General features: G+C 43.7%; 2 protein-coding genes across 2 annotated transcripts in view; one reads left to right on the plus strand and one right to left on the minus strand.

Annotated features, from left to right (window-relative positions):
* PLPPR1 (phospholipid phosphatase related 1) overlaps window positions 1-14010 on the minus strand; it is a 220534-nt gene that overhangs the window by 121527 nt on the left and 84997 nt on the right. The gene's annotated exons all lie outside the window — the stretch shown is intronic.
* On the plus strand, window positions 10235-11482 carry LOC136628951 (piggyBac transposable element-derived protein 4-like). Its single transcript, XM_066605023.1, has one exon. It carries the CDS (start codon window positions 10235-10237, stop codon window positions 11480-11482), a length of 1248 nt encoding a protein of 415 aa, XP_066461120.1.

A 14010-nucleotide genomic window follows, 5' to 3' on the forward strand; every position in this document is an offset into this window, starting at 1 on the left:
ACCAGGTGGGGACCCCCTAATGGGGGGGTCTCAGCGCTCAGTACCTGAAATTTGTAAAGATGTGTGCACCTCTTAATAAATTTGGTGCATCTAACTCCAACACACATTGGTTTAGGATTGGCATATAAAACACCATTCTTCATAAATTCCCCTCCCCCCTGTATATTGAGCAAGGTGAATGTAGAGTCTGTGTACCTGAAGGGTTAATTTGTTTATGCATTATTGTATATAATTATTACTAAATTATATTATAATATTACTAAATAAGATTTATTTAGACTTTTTATGTTAATTCAATTTTTTGCCTTTCTGGAATAATGCCACTTCGAAAACCAGAAGCCATATGGGGAGCAGTGGGAGCTGAGCTGCAGAATAATAGAGGATTGGAACAGAAGCCAATGCTAACATGCTTAGAGAATCTCTACAGAGCGCTCTACGAGGATGCGGAGGGGGCTGGACGGCCACTGCTTTATGTGCTGCACTTACTAATCCACCACTGAATTCACAGCACTGTTACCGCACGTACAGCACAGCCGGACAATTACCCACAATGCACTTTAATTCATAATGGGAGCAGAGAATGAATTACAGATCAGACCTTTTCTTTCATTCACTCTCATTACCTGAATGACATTGTTAAACTGGTTATATCAACAATACAGGGCTGGGGCTTCTTCACGTGACCTTATTTACGTATGTAAAACTTGGGCGTGCAATGGGCAGACGATAGAACTCATTGATAGGCTTGTTCTCGTTTTCGCATTTTGCGCGCACATTTCTCATGTGTACAAAAAAATAGGACCTGCTGTAGTGTTGTGTGCGTTTGAGCACTACGGTCCCCATAGAAATCTATGTGAGGTGCGGAATAGTGCACTCAGTACCGATGCAATTGTGCAATACAAGTCTGAGGGGAAAAGAATATATCTGACCTCATTAGCCTAAATTGTCCTTTAACCCTTTCCAATCCACTGTCTGACGTCTGAAGACATTATGAGTTAAGGCTGTACAGCTCTAAAGTTGGAAGACGTCCGTCGGGGTTCTCTTACTGTATATTGCCAGCCTCTCTGCAGTAGGAGCCTATCCAACGTGTCACCTCATGCAGTACTGGCTTTAGCCAGCTGATAGCGCCGTTGTATAATGGCAGAAAAAGAGGAAGCCCCCTAGGAAACCAGGATACAAATTGAATTGGAAAGGGTTAAATCATGGAGGAGGTGTGTCACAAAGGCTATGTCTGCGCAAAAAGTACAGTACTATGCACCGATATGCGTGCAAAACTACCTCAGCAAACCTCATACACTGCCCAAATCTGTCGTGATGTAGCATGCATAATTGCAAAAATTATCATCATCTGAAACCGCCCTTATTCAAAAAGAAGGGGCAAATGTGGGGATTTATTTGCAACCAAACTATAAAAGAGAGGCACACAATCCTCACATCGCTGAAGAGGAAGGTTCAAAGTTCTTTCTGATATACCAGTAAGTTCCGTTTTCTGCCACATCGCAACGCTGGGCGCCTCATTTACAATTTTAAGGTCCCTGAGGTGCGTATGCATATGCAACCAAGTTCAACAAATGTATTTGCCACACAGAAATGTACTTGTGACGCGGCGGCTGCTTTTGGAACCGACGCCAGAATTCATGTTTGCTAAAAGTAAAATTACTGCTTTGAGCCCAAAATGTTTTAGGAGAACCTTTTTTATAGCTATGATGAGGACTTTTTTTATAAAAGTGATGAGGACCTTGTAGTAGTGGAGCGGTGGGAAGAATGTTTGTAATTTTAAGTCAAGTTATATTTAATGAGGTTATCTGACTTTTAAAAATTGACGGCTTATACTAAGGATAAACAATCAATATACCAATCAGTGGGAGTGTGCTGCCCGGAACCCCCAAAGATCAGCTGATTAAAGGGACCATGATTGTCAAGGCAAGCACCTCAACCTCTTCTTAGATTACATCTAAGTATGAACCTGTTAGTACACAGCACTGTACTTTTCGCAGTGGCCATTGTGAGTACTGCAGTCTTTCCTCATTGGGTCAAGACTAATGCCTATTCTGAAAAGTACGAGCATTCTAAGTATTTTTCGCTTTATAAGACGCACTGGATGATAAGACGCACCCAGGTTTTAGAGAAGGAAAATAGGGAAAAAATACTTTGGACTCACTCAGGTATTTTAGTTGACAGTGCAGGTGTTAGTACCGGGCGATGGAGGGCCACTGCTATGCCTTTACTTTGTCTTTCATAGTAGAAGCAGCAGAGCTCTGAGACAGCGGAGCTCCGTAACAGCAGTCCTCGTGTACGGCAGGATGAAGGGAAGAAGCCAATTGGTGGAGGCTGCAGAGCAGGAGAAGTTCCCGCCAGCACTCACCACCAATCAGCAGTACATACAGGCAGCAGTGCAGAGGAGAGAGAACTACCAACTGATCACGCGTTTGTTCGCGAGACCACAAGTTTGTGCGGCAACTATTTAGTTTGCGTGGTCGCATGTTAAACTCGATTGCCACGGCCAGCTTGTATTTTGGCACGTTCGCTTTATAGGACGCACTGACTCCCCCCCCCCCCTTTGGGAGGAAGAAAAGTGCGTCTTATAAAGCGAAAAACACGGTATTTGCCAGACCGTTATAAACATTGATGAGCTCCGTGGCACATTCAACCAGCTGATTGGTGGGAGATCCTATGCAGCAGACTCTCATGGATCATATATTGATGATCAATTTTTAAAGTCAGGTAACCTCTTTAAAGTTTGCCATTTTTATGTACATAAGACCGTCTCGACTTTGTAAATATTACTTCTGGTGGGTTTGCGCTAAAGAATGCTCCAGGCAACATTGAAGTTAGTTAGATGTCTTGTGGGGGGGGGGGGGGGGGGGGGGGGGCTGATGTGATGCATGACACAGGATTTCAAGAACATCAAAGAGAAAATTCTTGTGCCATGCAGCGCCCCCTCGGGCCCTGTATTAGGCATAACATTGGGTATTAGTTTTGCTCAAAGTGTTCTTTTATGAGTTAGTGGCTGCGTAGGAAAGCGTGAGATAATATACAGTATCTGAGCAATAAGATATGTAAGCGTATCATGTGAAAATGTATCTTCTGATTTAGCATAAAGAGATGTAAGCAGATCAATGCTTCAAACCGAGAGCCGCCCCCAGTTATTGGTGAGCCACGCTGTGATAAGAGTGATTGGATGTGGATCCCTCCTGCTGCACAGGACTTCCTCTCACTGCAACAGTATCTGATTTAGCAAAATAGTTGCCTGCTGCTCATTTTAATGTTATAATATATAAAAATACAATTACATATAGTATATATATATTGAGCAATATTAGCAATTTTGACATGCACTTCGACCACTAGTTAGTTCCAGGGATCATCATTATGTTCTTGCTGGTGTTATCACAGATGAAAAAGGAATGAGAAGTTTTGCAGTAGTTAAAGGGCTTTTCAGGCAATTTTTATTGATGGCCTACCCAGTATAGGTCATCGATAGTTGTTTGGCTGGGGTCTACCGCTTGGGCCCCGACTAATTAGTTGTTCTGGCACCCGCTGTTACTGGCAAAGCACACAGAGTATGGAGCAGGAGCAAATAGCTCCAACTCCCATGTAGTGGCTGGTGTTGGTAATTGCAGGCATAGCTCCCATTAAAATCAAGAAGATTTACAGCTGCAATTACCAGTGCCGGCCACTACACAGGATTGGTGCTATCTGCTCCACTTAGGACTCTGTGTGTTTTGCCAGTGACAGCGGGTGCCAGTTAATCGGTCAGGTCCCGAGTGGTGGACCACAATCGATCACCTATTGATGAACTATACTTAGAATATGCCATTATAAATATAGCCCAGAAAAACTCTTTAAAACTGGTAGGCATCTATACATTTATCCCCCACCCAATTCCCGCAAAGTTCACTTTGATCTACTTTACACATTAGAGCAGTGTTTCCCAACTCCAGTTCTCAAGGGTACCCAACAGGTCATGTTTTCTGGATTTCCTCACTATTGCACAAGTCAGTTGTAGAGGCCCGGAGGGTCCTACAGAATAGTCACACTAACCCTTGGTCCTGTCAACTCCTGTCTAGGCGCTTCCCATAGGCATAGAAGGTACCGTGCATTAGAGAAACCCTGTTTTTCCCCTTCCTAAGCTGAGAGTTTAGTCCTGGCAAAAGCTGATTGCCTATTGGCTATATGTCATGCCTCCATTGATTGGTGGGAGAGTCCAGGGAGGGAAAACACTAACATGAGTCCCTATGCAGAATGTTAGGAGAGCAGAAAAAGGGCGGGAAGGGAGAGGAAGGGAAGGAGGAGTCAAGTGAGAGCAGTCAAAGGAGAGGAGAGTCTGCAGCAAGTCGTGGTCGAAGGAGGATGTGTGTTAGCACTACAGCGGTGTGTGCAGTTTTACAGCAAGCCAGCAAAGGTAGCGAGATCCCTTTCTGCTCCCTTGTGCTTCCAGCAGTGAGGAGATCTGAGTTGGAGGCCAGCATTCCACAAAACAGTAAGTTAAACTACCTGGTGAATTCAGAGCCAGGATTAGTTCAGCGGTCCTTTTCAACCTTCATCCAACACCTGCATCGTACGCTTCCAGTAAGCCCATTAGCTAGCCAACACTGGGGGTAAATCATTACTGAATAACCGCTAGGGAAGTAGAGGGAGAGAGCATTGAAGAAAAGTATTGTTTAAAGTGCAAATCTACTGTTTTCAACATGTTAAATTATTGCATTATTGCTGGCTCTGCTATATCCCTAATGTTGCAAAGTTCAAGTGTATCTCAATTGTTATGTCAAAAGCTTCAGTAAACCTGCGTGCTCCCAGTTTACTAATTCAAGCTACTGTATACTGTATTGCTACAAGCGACTCGTTGCAAGTTATTTTGCCATCACTACACTTGGGAGTTCAGGTTGGAGTACTGGCGTCACCAGTGATAAAACAACTACCGATTCCAAACGTATCCTTATATGTTATTTGTGCCACTGTGCAGAGCCACATTATCACCACTGTTGGGAGGTATTACAGAGCCACCCATGACAACCATCTTGCAATCCCTGTGGTCTCCCCCACTTTGGCACTCTCAGCTCGGCCATTGCACAGTGCGTCAGACATATCCACAGGTATTCTTACTATAGAATCTTCTAAAAACATGACCTGTTGGGGTGTCCTGAGGACTGAAGTTGGGAAACACTATATTAGAGACTGGAGATTTCAAGTGATTGAAGAATGCTTTGCTCAGGCCCCGCTACTTTTCCATAAAGTGGGTGGTGCTTGTCAGGATGGGGCATGGCCTTCCTGGACCAACAGATTTATATATAACAAGGTGTCAGAAATGCCAGGCTTAGTAAATTACCTCCGTTATATACTCACCCTCTCTGCTTCTCTACTGCTCTTATTCTGCCAGCGTCCAATCCCTGCTCATGTTCATTTCCGGATGGAGAGCATAAGCAATGATGTCACCAACACAAAGGTCATGTGACTGCTGCAGCCAATCACTGGCTTACTTCAGCTGGCGGTCACAAGGCTCTTGTATCAGTGACATCATCGCTGGCTCCCTGCACCTGGAAGTGAAGAACAGCGGGAACCGGGGGCCAGCGGAATGGGAGTGGGGGAAAGATGACTGAGCGTGTTTGTTTTTGTTTTTTTTAACTGTCCCTGGATAATCCCTTTAAATGGTACATGGAAGAAATAGCCCATTGCATTCCGAGCTTGTTTTACACAAAAGCCAAAATTACAAATAAAAATAAAAAAAGAAATTAGTGCTCCCTAATTTTTGATAGTTTCTATGTACTGAAAATGCTACAAAGATAAACAATATTGAAAACCACTGTTGTCTCTGAATGAAAGTGTGAAGATGGAAGCAGATAAACTAAGTTAAGTTATGTATTACAGTGGGTTAAAGACCGGTCTCACACAAGGGTATTGTCATTCAGCATCGCGCGTGCATTTTCATTCGTCAACATGCTATGCCTGTAGCCCACTGATTTCTATTGGGCCACTCACACTTGTGTAATACTCGTGAGAAAAAAGTTGAGACACGCACTATCTTGGAGCATATTACATGTGCATAAATGCCAGGATAATGTATGAGGATTGGCGGAACGCAGTAAGTATGCATGTCATTGCGTATTCGCGTGCAGCTACTTACGGCCATGTGACTCCGGCCTTATGCAGATATATAGATCATTTCTGTTTCATGATTTATGCTAATGCCTTGCTATGGAGATCTTTTTTTTACCATTTAAAAGGAATGCTAAACACAGAATGAAGAAAATGAGAAAAAACTCCAAGCACTTCTTATCTTCTCCTCTCCCTGGATCATATTTGTCATATTTTACAGTCAAAGCTGAGAAATGTATAGGGATCAGACCAGCCATTTCCCCAACGTCCTGTCCGTTAGACAACCAGCGCAGAAGGAGCCTTCCTTCACTGCTCTGTATGCAATGGGAGACAAAGAATGTAAAAGCGTGCCCATTTATTAGGCCATACCTCAGTTGTCTGCTTAGTGACATTTAAAGTCATCAGAAGCTCATTAACCCTCGGCTTTCCTGCAAGATTTCTACAAATTGTTTAAGGAAGGCTGCTTTCATGCCTGCATTAGGGCCAATTTGGGGTTTCTGTCTCTCGACTCTGTTTTTGGAGGAGAAAAACTGAAATAAAATTGAAAAAAAACCTGATGGCTTTTTTTTCCTCGTTGATGCCAATTGGGTTTCAAAAAAGCGGAAAGCAAACAGAAAGGCTTCCGTTTGCTTCCACTTCATTTTTTGGATAGAAAAGTAGCGCAGTCTGCAACATTATTATTTTCCATCCAAAATAACGGAAACCTGACGGTATAGAAACAGATTGAATCCTTTCTGTTTGCTTTCCATATTATTTTTTTTATACCCCATTAAAATCAATGGGAAAGAAAACAAATTCAATTTTTCGGTTTTATTTAAGTTTCTCTCCCCCCAAAAAGCAGAGAGACGGAAACCCTGAACTGACCCTAATTGGGGCCCCTGCACACTAGCGTTTTTTTAACGCTGTGATATCGCTGCATTTTTTTTACCGTGATTGTCAGTGGGACTTTCTAATGTTAGAAATGAATAATGAATGGCTGAGCGTGGCCTGTGATTGACTGAGCGGTCAGCCAATGAGACCAACGCTTGCTTCTTGGGGGCGGGAATTTTTCAATCCCCGAGCTCAAGAAGAGAGAAAATGACTGCCGTGCCAGAGAGAAGAGCTGGATGGCTCCTCTAGGTGAGTATATTTTTTTTTTTGCTTTTTTTACAGCTAGGGATGATTTTCAGGGAAGGGCTTATATTTCAAGCCCTTCCCTGAAAATCATCGCTGCGGGGGTGGCCTGCAACCCACTGGTTTCAATGAAATCAATGGGATAGCATCACAGACTTCTGCCCCAGCTGTGACAGCTATGTCAGAGGATTCCTTCATCCCCGCGGTCCCCACGGGGATGAAGGAATCCCCTGCCATAGCTGTGACAGCTGCGGAAGAGATCTGTGATGTACTCCCTATGTTTTTAATGGGGCTGGCGCTGCTGCAGCGCCCTTGAAAACAGTGAGCGATATTCGCAGAGTTTTCTCTGCACTGCGATGCGCATCGCAATAAAATATATCACTGGTAGATAGGCACCCTAACGCAGGTGTGAGAGCAGCCAAACATGCCGAAAATTGTATCTGCTTTCAAACAGGGCAAAAGTTTCTATCCTGTTTACTTTTATCATGAACTTTTAGATTTAGTGTTCCTTTAAGAATGAATAGAGAAGAGCTACTAAATACGGCAGTGGATTATAGTTGTGCACATTGTGCAGAAAGTACATGCAGTATTAATGAGGCTGCTGGCAGATTAGATTCTATTACTTAGAGGTGAAAAGTAATATTATCTCTATGGACGGGTAAAACAGACCTTTGTATAACATCATAATAATGTTTTTGCAATGTATAGTCTAGTATTTAGGTAAAGGTCCTTGTACACAGGACGGCTGTGGCCTCATTAATCATGAAGGTGCAAATACTCAGGGGTTGTCCCGCCACACAGGGTGACATTTTTTTTATAAGAGTAATGATTTCCTTTCACCAAGCACTGTAAAACACGGCATACATGGGTTTAACCCCTTCCCGCTGCAGGGCGTAAGTTTACGTCCTGGCAGCGGGATACTTCCCGCAATTGGACGTAAACTTACGTCCTGCACTTACATTGTCGCCGCGGTGACTATCGCGGCGACACAGTAGTGACGTTTGCTAACATCGTTAGCAGACAATCACTACGTGCGGGCCAGGGACCAATCACAGTGGTCCCGCCCCAGCGATCGCTGTGATTGGTCAGTGAAGAACTCACTGACCAATCACAGCTCGGCAGCAGAAAGCCCGCTGTTTATAGTGTAGTCTCTCTCTGCAATCGCCTCACAGTGCTTCCGGCGGTTGTAGAGAGCGATATAGCAGTGTAAAAAATAAAATATCATAGCGATCTGTAGTGTAGGGAGAGTGTAGTGAGGTGTGATCTGTAGTGTAGTGTAGTGAGAGTGTAGTGAGGTGTAATAAGCAGTGTAGTGAGAGTGTAATAAGCAGTGTAGTGAGAGTGTAATCAGTAGTGTGTAGTGTAGTGAGGTGTGATCTGTAGTGTAGCTGGGATTTGTAGTGCAGTGTGTGATCAGTAGTGTAGTGTAGCTGGGATTTGTAGTGTAGTGTGTGATCTGTAGTGTGTGATCAGTAGTGTAGTGTAGCTGGGATTTGTAGTGTAGTGTGTGATCTGTAGTGTGTGATCAGTAGTGTAGTGTAGCTGGGATTTGTAGTGTAGTGTGTGATCTGTAGTGTGTGATCAGTAGTGTAGTGTAGCTGGGATTTGTAGTGCAGTGTGTGATCTGTAGTGTAGTGTAGCTGGGATTTGAAGTGCAGTGTGATTAGTATAGTAGTGTAGCGCATTTTGTAGTCTCCCTTCCCGTCATTAGTTTGTCAGTGTATCTGTCTGTGTAAAAAAAAAAAAAACCTTTTGTGTTCCCATTTTATAGTCCCCTTCCCGTCATTTGTCAGTGTAGTGTAGTGTATAGTTTGTCAGCGTAGTGTGCAGTTTGTCAGTGTATCTGTCCGTGTAAAAAAAAAAAAGAAAAAAAAGAAAAAAAAAAGTTCCTTTTGTGTTCCCATTTTATAGTCCCCTTCCCGTCATTTGTCAGTGTAGTGTAGTGTATAGTTTGTCAGCGTAGTGTGCAGTTTGTCAGTGTATCTGTCCGTGTAAAAAAAAAAAAGAAAAAAAAGAAAAAAAAAAGTTCCTTTTGTGTTCCCATTTTATAGTCCCCCTTCCTGTCATTAGTCAGTGTAGTGTAGTGTATAGTTTGTCAGCGTAGTGTGCAGTTTGTCAGTGTATCTGTCCGTGTAAAAAGAAAAAAGAAAAAAAAGAAAAAAAAAAGTTCCTTTTGTGTTCCCATTTTATAGTCCCCCTTCCCGTCATTAGTCAGTGTAGTGTAGTGTATAGTTTGTCAGCGTAGTGTGTAGGTAGTCAGTGTATCTGTCGGTGTAAAAAAAAAAAGAAAAGAAAAAAAAAGTTCCTTTTGTGTTCCCATTTTATAGTCCCCTTCCCGTCATCAGTCAGCGTAGTGTGAAGTTAGTCAGCGTAGTGTATAGTTTGTCAGCGTAGTGTGTTCGTGTATTGTCAGCATATCTGTCAGTCTAAAAAAAAAAAATAAAAATAAAGTTTGTTCTGCATTTCTGCCCCCGTTCGCTGGTCACCCCATCCCAGTGAACCCGCAGTGTCCTATACAATAAATTTTTTTTTCTGAAGTGCATATTACACTTTTATAATGGCCCGCAGGAGATATACTGCTGAGGAGGTGTACGCAATTATTGCCTCTGACTCAGATTCTGCTAGTGGGGATGACGCGACTTTTCTCGCATTCTCCTCCTCCTCATCTTCATCCTCATCTAGTGAATCTGAACTACCTGTACCCCCAAGAAGGCGTCCAAGGACCGCCACTACTGTGGACCCCAATACACCTGATGTTAGTTGGGGTACTCCTGAAAATTTTAGACCCCAGATCCCTGACTTCCATGGCAACCCAGGGATTCAGTTTGATACTGAAGGGCTCAGAGCGAGGGACTTTTTTATGTTTTTTTTTCCCGATGATTTTATTGCACACATAGTGACCCAAACGAATTTGTATGCCCAGCATTTTATACAGCAAAATCCCACCTCCAGCTACGCAAGACCCGATATGTGGACCCCTGTGGATCCACTAGAAATAAAAAAATTTTGGGGTCTTGTGTTAACCATGGGTCTAGTGAAAAAGCCGACCATCCGGGCGTACTGGAGTACTGACATTTTGTATCACACTCCTATGTTCCGCATGGCAATGTCAAGGACACGGTTTGAGATGATCCAAAAATTTTTGCACTATAACAATAATGCAGAGTGCCCCCCAAGTGATCATCCCAATTATGATCGTTTATATAAAATCAGGCCAGTAGTGGAACATTTTAATTTTAAATTTGCCCAGGCATATATCCCCCAAAAAAATATTGCAGTAGACGAGTCCCTGGTGCACTTCAAGGGGAGGCTTAAATTCCGCCAGTACCTGCCCAGTAAGCGGGCACGGTATGGCGTGAAATTGTACAAACTGTGCGAAAGTGCATCGGGGTACACGCATAAATTCCGCATTTATGAGGGAAAGGACACCAAAATTGAGCCCCCAGAATGCCCCCCCGTGCTGGGAGTAACAGGGAAAATAGTGTGGGAACTAGTGCACCCACTATTAGACCAGGGTTACCATCTATACGTGGACAACTTTTATACCAGTGTCCCCCTGTTTCAGTGCCTCGCTTCCAGAGGAACAGTGGCATGTGGTACCATCCGAAAAAATCAGAGAAGCCTCCCTAAAACGCTGCTTGGGCAACTGCTCAGAAGGGGTGAGAGCCGGGCCCAATGCAGCAACAATATGTTGTGTGTCAAGTATAAGGACAAGAGGGATGTCCTTATATTGACCACAATCCACGGCCACAGTAGTACCCCCTGCCCAGTACGAGGTACCAGTACAGAAACCCCCAAACCAGACTGTGTCCTTGACTACAATAAGAACATGGGAGGTGTGGACCTATCAGACCAGGTACTGGAGCCGTATAATGCCATGCGGAAAACACGGGTGTGGTACAAAAAACTGGCTGTGCACCTCGTACAGATGGCAATGTACAATGCCTACGTGCTGTATCGGGGTGCAGGCCAGAGGGGCACCTTCCTCGAGTTTCAGGAAGACGTTATCAAGGCCCTAATATTTGGGGAACAGGAGGTGGGAGAGCAGCCCAGTACTTCTGGAAGCGAGGCCACGAGGATTGTACCAGGGCAGCACTTTCCCAGTGAAATTCCCTCCACTGGGAAGAAGGGAAGGACCCAAAAAAAGTGCAGAGTGTGCTATAAACAAGGGATAAGAAAGGACACCATACATCATTGCGAAACGTGCCCCACACAACCCGGCCTGTGTATAAAAAATTGTTTTAAGACATACCACACATCCCTGAAATTTTAATTTGACTGTTGCCCTGACGTTTTACCCCGATGTACTTCGCACAGCTTGTACATAAACCCACATGCCAAGTCCTTCCCTTCTGGGCCCTGCCATGTGCCCAAACAGTTTACGCCCAGATATGGGGCATTTCTGCACATAGGAGCAATTGGGTAACGCATCATGGGGTACCTTTTTTCCTTCTGCTCCTGGTAAAAAATATAAATCTGGGCCTAAAGCTAAACATTGCTGGAAAAATTAGAATTTTTTTGTATTCAACTCAAACTGTTAAAAAAATTCCTGAAACATCTATGAGTTCAAAATGCTCACTGCACCCCTTACTAAATTCCCTGAGGGGACAAGTTTCCAAAATGGGGTCAATTCTTTGGGGTTTCAAATGTACTGGTACCTCAGGGGCACTGCAAACACTATATGGGGTCTGAAAATTATTCCAGCAAAATCTGCATTCAAAAGGTGCTCCTTTCCTTCTGAGCCCTGCTATGTGCCCAAACAACAGTTTACGCCCACATATGGGGCATTTCCGTGCCCGGGAGAAATTGGGTAATGCATCATGGGGTACCTTTTCTCCTTCTGCTCCTGGTAAAAGCTATAAATCTGGGCCTAAAGCTAAACATTACAGGAAAAATTTGAATTTTTCGTATTCAACTCAAACTGTTGAAAAAATTCCTGAAAAACCTATGAGTTCAAAACGCTCACTGCACCCCTTAATAAATTCCCTGAGGGGACAAGTTTCCAAAATGGGGTCAATTCTTTGGGGTTTCAAATGTACTGGTACGTCAGGGGCACTGCAGACACTACATGGGGGCTGAAAATGATTCCAGCAAAATCTGCATTCAAAAGTGCTCCTTTCCTTCTGAGCACTGCCATGTGCCCAAACAACGATTTATGCCCACATATGGGGCATTTCCGTGCCCGGGAGAAATTGCGCCACGCATCATGGGGTACCTTTTCTCCTTCTGCTCCTGGTAAAAACTATAAATCTGGGCCTAAAGCTAAACATTATGTGAAAAAATGGAATTTTTCGTATTCAACTCAAATTGTTAAAAAAATTCCTCAAGCACCTGTGGGTTCAAACCTCTCACTACACCCCTTAATAAATTTCCTGAGGGGTCTAGTTTCCAAAATGGGGTCAATTCTTGGGGGTTTCAAATGTACTGGTACCTCGGGGGCACTGCAAACACTACATGGGGTCTGAAAATTATTCCAGCAAAATCTGCATTCAAAAAGCCAAATATCGCTCCTTCTCTTCTGAGCCCTGCCATGTGCGTGAACAACAGTTTACGCCCACATATGGGGCATTTCCGTGCTCGGGAGCAATTGGGTAACGCATCATGGGGTACCTTTTCTCCTTCTGCTCCTGGTAAAAACTATAAATCTGGGCCTAAAGCTAAACATTATGTGAAAAAATGGAATTTTTCGTATTCAACTCAAATTGTTAAAAAAATTCCTCAAGCACCTGTGGGTTCAAACCTCTCACTACACCCCTTAATAAATTTCCTGAGGGGTCTAGTTTCCAAAATGGGGTCAATTCTTGGGGGTTTCAAATGTACTGGTACCTCGGGGGCACTGCAAACACTACATGGGGTCTGAAAATTATTCCAGCAAAATCTGCATTCAAAAAGCCAAATATCGCTCCTTCTCTTCTGAGCCCTGCCATGTGCGTGAACAACAGTTTACGCCCACATATGGGGCATTTCCGTGCTCGGGAGCAATTGGGTAACGCATCATGGGGTACCTTTTCTCCTTCTGCTCCTGGTAAAAACTATAAATCTGGGCCTAAAGCTAAACATTATGTGAAAAAATGGAATTTTTCGTATTCAACTCAAATTGTTAAAAAAATTCCTCAAGCACCTGTGGGTTCAAACCTCTCACTACACCCCTTAATAAATTTCCTGAGGGGTCTAGTTTCCAAAATGGGGTCAATTCTTGGGGGTTTCAAATGTACTGGTACCTCGGGGGCACTGCAAACACTACATGGGGTCTGAAAATTATTCCAGCAAAATCTGCATTCAAAAAGCCAAATATCGCTCCTTCTCTTCTGAGCCCTGCCATGTGCGTGAACAACAGTTTACGCCCACATATGGGGCATTTCCGTGCTCGGGAGCAATTGGGTAACGCATCATGGGGTACCTTTTCTCCTTCTGCTCCTGGTAAAAACTATAAATCTGGGCCTAAAGCTAAACATTATGTGAAAAAATGGAATTTTTCGTATTCAACTCAAATTGTTAAAAAAATTCCTCAAGCACCTGTGGGTTCAAACCTCTCACTACACCCCTTAATAAATTTCCTGAGGGGTCTAGTTTCCAAAATGGGGTCAATTCTTGGGGGTTTCAAATGTACTGGTACCTCGGGGGCACTGCAAACACTACATGGGGTCTGAAAATTATTCCAGCAAAATCTGCATTCAAAAAGCCAAATATCGCTCCTTCTCTTCTGAGCCCTGCCATGTGCGTGAACAACAGTTTACGCCCACATATGGGGCATTTCCGTGCTCGGGAGCAATTGGGTAACGCATCATGGGGTACCTTTTC

This window comes from Eleutherodactylus coqui, chromosome 5, assembly GCF_035609145.1.
Source record: "Eleutherodactylus coqui strain aEleCoq1 chromosome 5, aEleCoq1.hap1, whole genome shotgun sequence".
NCBI classification, from domain to species: domain Eukaryota; kingdom Metazoa; phylum Chordata; class Amphibia; order Anura; family Eleutherodactylidae; genus Eleutherodactylus; species Eleutherodactylus coqui.